Source organism: Erinaceus europaeus, chromosome 19 (genome assembly GCF_950295315.1).
Source record: "Erinaceus europaeus chromosome 19, mEriEur2.1, whole genome shotgun sequence".
NCBI classification, from domain to species: Eukaryota; Metazoa; Chordata; class Mammalia; order Eulipotyphla; family Erinaceidae; genus Erinaceus; species Erinaceus europaeus.
This window is the reverse complement of record NC_080180.1, coordinates 38,079,767-38,091,339: the sequence shown is the minus strand read 5'-3', so window position 1 is coordinate 38,091,339 and position 11,573 is coordinate 38,079,767. Positions and strand designations below refer to the sequence as shown.

The 11,573-nt window shown below is 41.2% G+C and overlaps 1 protein-coding gene across 1 annotated transcript; it reads left to right on the top strand.

Moving 5' to 3' along the window:
• Nucleotides 1-3,482: 3,482 nt before the first annotated feature.
• Nucleotides 3,483-4,861, top strand: LOC132534778 (tripartite motif-containing protein 75-like). The gene is made up of 2 exons (XM_060179208.1): nt 3,483-4,010; nt 4,157-4,861. The coding sequence occupies exons 1-2, from the start codon at nt 3,483-3,485 to the stop codon at nt 4,859-4,861; spliced, it is 1,233 nt and encodes a 410-aa protein (XP_060035191.1).
• Nucleotides 4,862-11,573: the final 6,712 nt, after the last annotated feature.

Below are 11,573 nucleotides of genomic sequence, written 5' to 3'. Positions count from 1 at the left end.
GTGCCTTTTTTTTTTGTTCGAGTACCAGGCTGTTTTGATGATGATGGCATTATAATATAGTTTGAGATCTGGGAGTGTGATGCCTCCGTTTATGTTTATTTTCCTCAAGATGGTTTTGGCAATCCTAGGTGTTTTCTGCTTCCCGATAAATGAATGTAGTTTTTGTTCTATTTTCTTAAAGAAGCTTGGTGGAACTTTGATGGGTATCACATTAAATCTATATATGGCTCTGGGGAGAATACTCATTTTGATGATATTTATTCTTCCGATCAATGAGCATGGGATGTCTTTCCACTTCTTGGTATCAGTTTCTATTTCCTTGAGTAGTGACTCATAGTTTTCAGTATACAAGTCTTTCACTTCTTTTGTCAGCTTTACTCCTAGGTATTTTATTGATTTTGTTGCAGTAGTGAGTGGGAGTGATTTCTGGATGTCTTCTTCTTCAGTTTTAGTATTTGCATAGAGAAATGCCACTGATTTTTGTACATTGATTTTGTAGCCTGACACCTTGCTATACCACCTAATAAATTCCAGTAGTTTTCTGCTGGATTCTTTAGGTTTTTCTATGTATACTATCATGTCATCTGCAAATAGTGAGAGTTTGCCTTCTTCCCTTCCAATCTGTATTCCTTTGATTTCTTTCTCTTGCCTGATTGCTATGGCAAGAACTTCCAATACTATGTTGAAGAGTAAGGGTGATAGTGGGCAGCCCTGTCTAGTCCCTGATCTGAGGGGAAATGCTTTCAATTTTTGTCCATTAAGTATGACGTTGGCTGTTGGTTTGCTATATATGGATTCCACTATCTTGAGGAATTTCCCATCTATTCCCATTTTTTGATAGTTTTGATCATGAATGAGTGTTGGGTTTTCTCAAAGGCTTTCTCTGCATCTATTGAGATAATCATGTGGTTTTTGGCTTTGCTTTTATGATGTGGTGAATGACATTGATTGACTTACGTATGTTGAACCAGCTTTGCATTCCTGGGATGAATCCCACTTGGTTGAGATGAACAATCTTTTTGATGTGCTGCTGTATCCGGTTGACCAAGATCTTGTTTAATATTTTGGCATCTATGTTCATCAGAGATATTGGTATGTAATTTTCCTTTTTCGTTGTGTCTCCATCTGCCTTTGGTATCAGAGTGATGTTGGCTTCATAGAAGGTGAAAGGGAGTGTCCCTGTTTCTTCAATCTTATGGAAAAGCTTTAGGAGTATTGGTATTAACTGTTTCCTGAAGGTTTTGTAGAATTCGTTTGTGAAGCCATGTGGTCCAGGACTTTTGTTGTTGGAGAGATTCTTAATAATGGTTTCAATTTCTTTCTCTGTGATTGGTGCACTTAGGTTTTGTAGTTCTTCTTGGTTAAGTTTTGGAAGGGCATATGCTTCTAGGAATTCTTTCATTTCTTCTAGATTTTCTAACTTGGTGGCATATAGTTGTTCATAGAAGTCTCGCATGATTTTCTGGATTTCTGTGGTGTCAGTTGTGATATCTACTCTATCATTTACAATTCTATGAATTTGAGTCTTCTCCCTTCTTTGTTTAGTGAGCCTAGCTAGGGGTTTGTCAATCTTGTTTAATTTTTCAAAGAACCAACATTTTTCTTCATTGATCTTTTGTATGGTTCTCTCATTTTCTTTTTAAATTTTATTTTATTTTATTATTTTATTTTATTTATTTATTTATTTCCTTTTGTTGCCCTTGTTGTTTTATTGTTGTATTTATTGCTGTTATTGATGTTGTTGTTGTTGGATAGGACAGAGAGAAATGGAGAGAGGAGGGGAAGACAGAGAGTGGGAGAGAAAGACAGACACCTGCAGACCTGCTTCACTGCCTGTGAAGGGACTCCCCTGCAGGTGGGGAGCTGGGGACTCAAACCAGGATCCTTACTCCATTCCTTGCGCTTTGTGCCATGAGCATTTAACCCGCTGCACTATCGCCTGAATCCCCCTGGTTCTCTTATTTTCAATTTTGTTTATTTCTGTCCTTCTGGTTGCTTTAGGGTTCCTTTGTTCCTCTTCCTCTAAGTCCTTAAGGTGTGCAGTAAGGTTGTTTATTTGGGTTTTTTCTTGTTGTTTCATATGTGATTGTATGGCTATGAGTTTCCCTCTCAGTACTGCTTGAGCTGTGTCCCAAATATTTTGATAGCTTGTGTCTTCATTTTCATTTGTTTCCAGGAACATCTGTATTTCCTGCTTGAGTGTCTCTCTGACCCAGTGGTTCTTAAGCAGTATATTGTTTAGTTTCCAAATTCTGTGACTTTTAATAATTTTCTGTTTGTTGTTAAATGTTAGCTTTACTCCACTGTGGTCTGAGAAGATACTTGGGATGATTTAAATGCTCTTGAATTTATTGATGCTGTCTTTGTGGCCTAACATGTGGTCTATCCTTGAGTATGTGTCATGTGGATTTGAAAAGAATGTGTATTCCAATTTTTTGGGGTGAAGAGCTCTGAAAATGTTCAAGAGGTCTAGTCTGTCAATCTCTTCATTTAATTCTCTTGTTTCTTTGTTGATTCTGTTTTTTGTTGATCTGTCTAAGTGTGACAGTGGGGTGTTAAAGTCTCCCACTATTGTTGTATTACTATTGATGTATTTTTGAAGTTCTTTGAGAAGGTGCTTGATGTATTTAGATGGTCCCTCATTGGGTGCATAGATGTTAATAATTGTTATATCTTCTTGGCTGATTAATCCTTTAATCATTATGTAATGACCTTGCCTATCTTTTATTACTTTATTTAATTTAAAATCTATTGTGTCAGAGATGAGAATGGCTGTTCCTGACTTTTTTTGTGGTCCATTAGCCTGTAGCATAGTTTTCCATCCTTTCACTTTAAGTCTGTGTTTATCTTGTTGGGTCAAGTGGGATTCTTGCAAGCAGCATATGGTTAGGTTATGTTTTCTGATCCATCCTCCCACTCTGTGCCTTTTGATGGGTGAGTTTAAGCCATTGACATTTACTGATATTATGGATTTAATGTGTTGTAGTGCCATTGTTCAACAAGTGTTTATTTGATATGTTGCAAGTATTATAGTGATGTTCTTGTTTATAAGAGGTCTTTCTTTCAGGGCCGGTTTGGTGATGGTTGCAGATTGAGGCTTTTTACTGATAGGTTCAGTTAAAGAATGAACAGTTTCTACAAAAACCACAGAACTGTTTATCCCTGTGTCAATTTATACTCTTCCACAGGTGGAGTGGACATTGTGGATTCCTGAGTGCCTTCAAGCAGGAGAATTCTGAGCTGTCACACAATCCAAGCAATTTAAGGCAGCAGACTCCGTGAACTAGAACTGTAGGTGTCCAACAGAATCATTGAGCAGCAAGCTCTGCCACTTTCGGAGGCTGACTTTGCTCCAGAGATACTCAGCAAAAGGCAACAGAGTCCTGAGACTGTGTCTTCTCTCTGGAGAGTAAACCAGAGGCAAACATCCTGAGGAAACCCAAGGAAGCTCCAGCCCTTTTTCCCCAGATTAAATGGAGGCGATGCAGGCAGATACAAAATGTGCAATATGCTTGGACTACATGAGAGAGCCTGCCACCATTGAGTGTGGGCATAACTTCTGCCAGCCCTGCCTCCAACAGTACTGGCATGAAGATCTGGACAAATTCACTTGCCCTGTCTGCAGACACACTTGTCAACAGAGGCACTGGACTGCCAACAGCCAGCTGGCAAGGATCATTGAAATCACCCAGCTCCTCCCCAGCAGGAGTGAGGAAGTGCAGCAGCAGGAGACAAGGTTGTGTGAGAGGCACAACCAGGTGCTGAGCCTCTTCTGTGAGGAGGACCTGGAGGTGCTGTGTCCTGGCTGTGTTCAGCCCCCTGACCACCAGCACCACCACGTGAGGTCCATGGAGGAGGCTGCTTCTCACTACAGACAGATGATCAATGTTCACACCAGCACCCTGATAAGCTGTTCAGAATTTCAGCAAGATACAGACAGACAAATCAAAAATCTGCAGAAAAAGAAAGATTGGCTGAGCAAACAGAGGTTGAAGTTCATCAATGAACTCGTAATAATTCAGGAGGTTATGGAGAGGGAGCTAGAGGCAATTCTGTGCAAGTTAACTGAGGAGGAACTGATCTTTAAGCACAGAATCAACAACAACTCCAATACTTTTTTTGAAAATTCATCCACCATTGTAAATCTGATCCACAGGTGTCAGAAAGAACTGTGAAGGCAGATCTGCATATGCTGACTGGGGTTGGAAAGGTCTATGGCAGATGTGAGAGCGTGGAGATCCCAACTGTGTGCTCCGTTGACCTAAAGAGGGAGGGATGGAGTCTCCCTCCACTGAATTCAGACCTGCAGGTGATTAGACACATATTCAGAGAAGATGTGACTCTGGATCCACACACTGCACATCCTCATCTCCATGTGTCCAAGAACAAGAGATCTGTGACCTATATGGAGGAAAGTAGGAATGTTCTTCAAAGACAACAGAAAATTCCACTTGTTCTTGAAGTCCTGGGTTCTGAAGAGTTCTGTGTCGGCCGCCATTACTGGGAGGTGCAGGTAGAGGACAAGCCTAGCTGGGCCATAGGGATGTGTATCCACTCCCCATCAGGCAGGTTGCAGCAGCTCCCCCTCTTTCAGAACAGGTGCTGGACCATTCAACTGCAGGATGGAGACTATGTGGCAAGAGGTGCAAAGCTCGTTCCTCTGGCCTTGAAGACCAAGCCCAGAGGCATTGGAGTTTACCTGGACTATGAGCTGGGTCAGATTTCCTTTTACAATTTGAATGACAGTTCCCACATCCATTCTTTCCGTGAGACACTTTCTCATCCACTGAAGCCCTATTTCTGTTTGGGAAAAGATTCTAAACCTCTTAGCATCTGTGCTCAAGATGGCTATGAAGGATGAACTGACACCTGGATTCATGTCCTGTTTGTCCTGGAATCACAGTAATTGGAAGAACTTCTTCTTACTGTATTCTATCATTTCTGGCAAGGGAGACATCTGAGCTGGGGAAACAAGTAACTTTCATGCCTGAAACTCTGAGGTCCAAGCTTAAACTCCTATAACCCTGCAATCCAGACTTCAGATGTGCTCTCAGTTAAAAGATACCAATAACTGCAATAAACAGATTTGACAAAAACACCTGATGACTGCTTTTTCTCAGTTTTGTTTTTAGTGTGCTTGAAATGTCCTGATTTCCTCTGCTTGCTTTTTGTGAACCAATACCTAATGGTTTAATCAGGGGAGGTGGGTCCTTTGGAGAGCACAGTAAGGCCTGTCCAAGGGTGTCCAGTGGTGACCCAGGCTGACAGTGGATCTCTGCATGATCTGATGTTGGGTTGGGAGAGTGGGAACAGAGACAAAGCTGGCCCCAGAAGACATCTTGGAGCTTCTCTTTAGAACTGTCCCAGGGCTACTTCACTTTGGATCTATCCTGGACTTTGGGACTTTAAGAACAATGTCTATGGTGCCAGTTGTGGGCATTTTGCTGTGACATCCTTATAGAAACCTTCCAGTTCTAGGGACAGGGACAGGCACACCAACCTTTGTGGAGGCCTGATGGTCTTTCAAGAGAAAGATTCCACAAGTGATATCAGATAAGCACAGGAACATCAACTGGTTGGGAGCTCAGGCACTTTTCTTGGAGACTATTTCCTGGGGTATTTCTTTGTTTGTAATTGCCACCAGGATTATCTCTGGGGCTTGGTGACTGTTCTTTAATCCACTGCTCCTGACCCTTTTCTTCTAATATGTAGTCTTTTAGTCTTGTGTTTGTTAGAAGAGAGAACAATTGAGAAGGAAAAGGGAAATAAGTCGAGAGAAACTTGCAGCACATGTCACAGTTACTATGCTAGCCACCTGCAGATGGGGATCTGCATTTACTGTAAACCACTGAACCTTCCAATAAAAAATAAATTAATAAAGTCAATATACATGGTGTGTAGAGACTCTTTCATTCCACTGATATTGTGTTGATAGCAACATCTAAAGCTGAACGGACACCTAGCCAGCATGCTTCCCCCACATTCTTCTATATACTCCCATACCCCAGTCCTAAGATATTACTTGTTTCAGGGCATCGGGTTCTTGGAATTCTGCAGACAACTCCAGAATTTTGAGGAAAGAGGAAGACAATTAGACAAGGTTTAATAAAATGCAACAATGAAGCGAAGCCTTTTACTCTCTTGAGTCTCTCTGTTCTGTTGCCTTCAGATCTCTGCGACAACAGAAGCCTGCAGCCGTTTCCCTGTCACCACTCACTGGGCTCTGTGTCTGTGTTTAGGCACCATTAGGAACTCGAGGATTCTGTTTCTGGAGATGACTTAAATTCTGTGGATGACTGGTGTTTACCTTGGAACTTCAGGTTTTTAATGTAAAAGCTTTGCTACATTTGATGGATTACATAAGTTCTGTCAGGTAGTTTCCTTGCTGTGTGAGGCTATTGGTTCAAACCACAGCACCACATGCTAGTACCATGGATAGTGATGCTTCTCTCCCCTCTCTGAGCATCTTCATCTTTGATTTCTTCCCCTCCCTAAAATAGAAAGAATATAGGGGGCCAGGTGGTGGTGCACCTGATTGAGTGCATATGTTACAGAGTGGAAGGACCCAGGTTCAAGCCCCCACTCCCCGACTGAAGAAGGAAAGTTTTGCGAGTAGGAAGCAGGGCTGCAGGTGTCTGTCTTTCTCGCTACCTCCCCCAACCCTCTTGGTTTTTCTCTGTCTCTTTCAAATAAATAAAATATTTTTAAAAGACATTAAGGGAGTCAGGCAGTAGCACAGTGAGTTAAGTGCATGTGGCGCAGAACTCAGGGACTAGCATAAGGATCCCAGTTTGAGCCCTCGGCTCCCCACCTACAGGGGAGTCACTTCACAGGTAGTAAAGCAGGTCTGCAAGTGTCTGTTTTTCTCTCCCCTTCTCTATCTTCCCCTCCTCTCTCCATATCTCTATATCCTATCTTAAAACAATAATAAAAAACAACAAGGGCAACATTAGGGAAAATAAAATAAAAAAGATATTAAAATGAATAAAGCAGAGCGTAGATAGCATAGTGGTTATGCAAACAGACTCTCATGCCTGAGATTCCAACGTCCCAGGTTCAATCCCCTGCACCACCATAAGCCAGAACTGAACAGTGTTCTGGTAAAAAAAAAAAAAAAAAAAAAAAAAAAAGTGGCCCAAGAGGTGGTGTAGTTGCTAAAACATTGGACTTTCAAGGATGAGGTCTTGAGTTCAATCCCTGGCAGCACATATACCAGAGTGATGTCTGGTTCTGTCTCTCTCCTCCTGTCTTTTCTTTAAAAATTTATTTCTTATTGGGGAATTAATGTTTTACATTCAACAGTAAATACAATAGTTTGTACATGGATAACATTCCCCTCCTCCTGTCTTTCTCACCAATAAATAAATAAAATATTTTTAAAAAATGAATAAAAATGTTAGGGAGAAAATCATCACTATGAAGTGTACCTCTGCATACCAGTTCATTCTTCATCATCACATAAAAAAGTAGACTATAGCACTCAGATTGGGAAAAAATAAAAAGGATAGTTGTACAATCATAGCAATCTTTTGTTTTCTGAGTATCCAGTTCACTTCACAAGAGGGTCTCGCCCAGCATGGGATAGGGTACAGTCCATAGGGAAGAGGACAAATGCTAAAGCAGAGGCCTAAGGTTCAACTGCTCAGCTCTGCCACTGGCTGCCTGTGACTCAGAAGCCATTGCTCCTCTTCATTCGTGCTCTCCGGACCTCAGCAGTGGCTGCTCCTGGAAACAGGAGTGGGGATGGCACCCAAACCTCAGGTACCATCCAGGCATTTTACAAAGAAGTTCCTAATGATCACTGAGGTGGCCCATAAATCCCCTGTGAGCACAATTAAGGAATATTTCTTTTCTTTCTTTTTAAGATACTATATTCTTTATTTCTCTGATTTCTATTGTGACTTCTTTCAAATTTTTTTATACAAAAAGGAAACATTGACAAAACCATAGGATAAGAGGGATACAACTCCACACAATTCCCACCACCAGAACTCCAAATCTCATCCCCTCCCCCGATAGCTTATTTAGAAATTGGGTCAACTTTAAAAAGTCCTTTTGTACCAGTCAATGCCCATGTTCAGCGAGGAAGCAATTACAGAAGCCAGACCTTCTACCTTCTGCAACCCTCAATGACCCTGGGTCCATGCTCCCAGAGGGATAGAGAATGGGAAAGCTATCGGGGGAGGGGGTGGGATATGGAGATTGGGTGGTGGGAATTGTGTGGAGTTGTACCCCTCCTACCCTATGGTTTTGTTAATTAATCCTTTCTTAAATTAAAAAATAAATAAATAAATAAAAATAATAAAATAAAAAGTCCTTTTGTTAGGGTTTGTTGTATAGTACTCAGTATCTTGTATATAGCTGTGCCACTGGTTGCTTCTGATCTACGTGGTCTAGGATTTTGAGAGAATCTGCATATCAAATACACAGCCTATATATTAAAAAGATTCAGTCTGTGTTTTAAAAACTTTGAGACATACAATTAATTTTTCCCCTCTCATATTATTTAACTAGTGATTTATATGACTACACTTTACTAGGAGTGTACATAAACACCATTCCCACCACCAAAAGACTGTGTCCCATCCCACCGGCCCAGGAAGTGGCATGTCCACCTTCCCCCTGACCACAGGGTTTTCACTTTGGTGCCCTACTTTCAATTCAGTCAGATCCTGCTTTTAGTTTCACTTTTAGATCTTCTTTTTCAACTTTTGTTGATGAGTGGGATCATTCCATACTCATCTTTATCTTTCTGACTTAGCTCACTTAACATAATTCCTTCTAGCTCTCACCCAAGATGGGTGGCAGAAGGTGGGTTCATTGTTCTTGATAGTTGTATAGTATTCCATTGTGTATATATACCACAGCTTTCTCAGCCACTCATCTGTTGTTGGGCACTGGGTTGCTTCCAGGTTTTAGCTATTATGAATTGTGCTGCTATGAACATAGGAGTGCAAACCTCTTTTTGGTTGGCTGTGATGGAGTCCTTGGGGTCTAACCCCAGGAGAGGGATTACTGGATCATATGGAAGGTCCATGTCTAGCCTTCTGAGAGTTTTCCAGACTGCTCTCCACAGACGCTGGACCAATTTACATTCCCACCAGCAATGCAAAAGGGTTCCTCTGTCCCCACAGCCTCTCCAGCATTTGTTGCTGCTGTCCTTTTTGATGTATGCCATTCTTACAGGAGTGAGGTGGTATCTCAATGTTGTCTTAATTTGCATTTCTCTGACAATCAGTGACCTGGAGCAATTTTTCATATGTTAACCTTTTGGATCTCCTCTGGAGTGAATGTTCTGTTCATATCCTCTGCCCATTTTTAGATAGGGCCATTTGCTTTTGTGGTCCTAACTTTGCTGAGCTCTTTTTATATTTTGGTGATTAGTTTCTTGTCTGATGTATGGCATGTGAAGATCTTCTCCCATTCTGTGAGGGGTCTCTTTGTTTAATAGTTTCTTTGGTTGTTTAGAAGCTTTTAAATTTGATGTAGTCCCATTGGTTTGTTTCTGCTTTAGTCTTTCTTGCAATTGGATTTATTTCATCAAAGATGTCCTTGAGGTTTAGGTGGGAAAGTGTTTCACCAATGTTTTCCTCAAAGTATTTGACTGTTTGTGGTCTAACATCCAGGTCTTTCATTCATTTGGAGTTGATTTTTGTTTCCGGTGAGATGAAGTGGTTCAATTTCATTCTTCTGCATGTTACAACTCAGTTTTCCCAGCACCATTTATTGAAGAGGGCCTCTTTCTTCCATTTAATGCTTTGGGACCCCTTATCAAAGATTAGATGTCCATAGGTCTTGGGATTTATTTCTGGGCTTTCAATTCTGTTCCACCGGTCTGTGTGCCTTTTTTTTTGTTCGAGTACCAGGCTGTTTTGATGATGATGGCATTATAATATAGTTTGAGATCTGGGAGTGTGATGCCTCCGTTTATGTTTCTTTTCCACAAGATGGTTTTGGCAATCCTAGGTGTTTTCAGGTTCCAGATAAATGATTATAATGTTTGTTCTATTCTCTTAAAGAAGCTTGGTGGAACTTTGATGGGTATTGCATTAAATTTGTATATGGCCCTGAAGATAATATTCATTTTGATGATATTTATTATTCCAATCCATGAGCATGAAATATCTGAGTGACAGAATACCTGGCCAATCAGGGCCCAGCCTTCCCTGAGAAGGATCAGCTATCTCCCTGGATTTAATTCTGGAGTTTGTTTGATAGTTACTTGTTGTTAATGTTTGTCTTTGCTTGGTTTAGAAAGGGGACCACACTGTGTGCAACCAATCTGGGGCAGGCTAAGCTGCAGACTGATAATGATTTTTCCCCTTTATTGGAGGATTAATATTTTAAATTTGACAGTGAAAACAATAGTGTGTACATAGATAACATTTATCAGTTTTCAGATAACAATACAACCTCCACTAGGTCCTCTGTCATCCTTTTCCATAACCTATATTCTCCTCCCCACTCACCACAGATTTTTTTACTTTGATGCAATATACCAGCTTCAGTACAGGTTCTACTTGAGTTTTCTCTTCTGATCTTGTTTTTCAACTTCTGCCTGAGAGTGAGATCATCCCATATTCATCCTTATATTTCTGACTTATTTCACTTAACATGATTTATTTGATCTCTATTCAAGATGTGATGAAAACGGTGAAGTCACTATTTTTAATAGTTGAGTAGTATTCCATTGTGTATATTACCACAAGTTGCTCAGCCACTCATCTGTTGTTGAACACCTGGGTTGCTTCCAGGTTTTGGCTATCAGAAATTGTGCTGCTATGAACACAGGTATACACAAATCTTGTTGGATGGGTGTGTTGGGTTCCTTAGGATATATCCCTAGGAGAGAAATTGCAGGATCATAGGGTAGGTCCATTTCTAGACTTCTGAGAGGTCTCCAGAACTATTCTCCACAGAGGACCAAGTTACATTCCCACCAGCAGTGCAGGAGGGCCCCATTGACCCCCAACCGATCCAGCATTTGTTTCTGCTACCTTTTATGATGTATGGCATCCTCATAAGAGGTGAAGTGATATCCCATTGTTGTCTTTATTTGCATTTCTCTAACAATCAAATGCTGGGAAATTGTATAGATGCAGTCACATCTGCCATGTTGTCCCCTCAGGCTATTGCTAGTTCCTGCAAGAGTTGGGACATTCTCGGAGCACCTGTAGCTGGAGTGCTTTGGTTACTCCTCCCCCTTCCCATTCTCACAAGAGCTATTCCCATAAAAGCCCTTCTTCTTCCGCCCCTCACTCTCTTGCCAGCCTTTCCCTTCGGTGATTAGATGCAGGGAAGGTTGCTGCGTGAGGCAGCCATTTTTGCTACCTCCATGTGGCCTAAACTAATGCTCTCTCACCCAACACTGAGGTGCCAGTGCAAATAAAGGATTGTGTTCCCTTTCTGCTCCAAACCTCCTTTTTCTGCGTCCTGCTGCCGCCGCAAGCAACAATCAAAGACTTGGAGCATTTTTTCATGTGTTTCTCAGTCTCTTGGATTTCTTCTGTGGTGAATATTCTGTCCATGTCCTCTCCCCATTTTTGGATGGGGTCATTTGTTTTCTTGTTGTT

Coding starts and splice junctions, on each gene's coding strand:
- LOC132534778 (XM_060179208.1), top strand. CDS start 3,483: ATGCAGGCAGATACAAAATGTGCAATATGCTTGGACTACATGAGAGAG. Junction 4,011..4,156: donor TGAAGTTCATCAATGAACTC/GTAATAATTCAG, acceptor TCTGATCCACAG/GTGTCAGAAAGAACTGTGAA.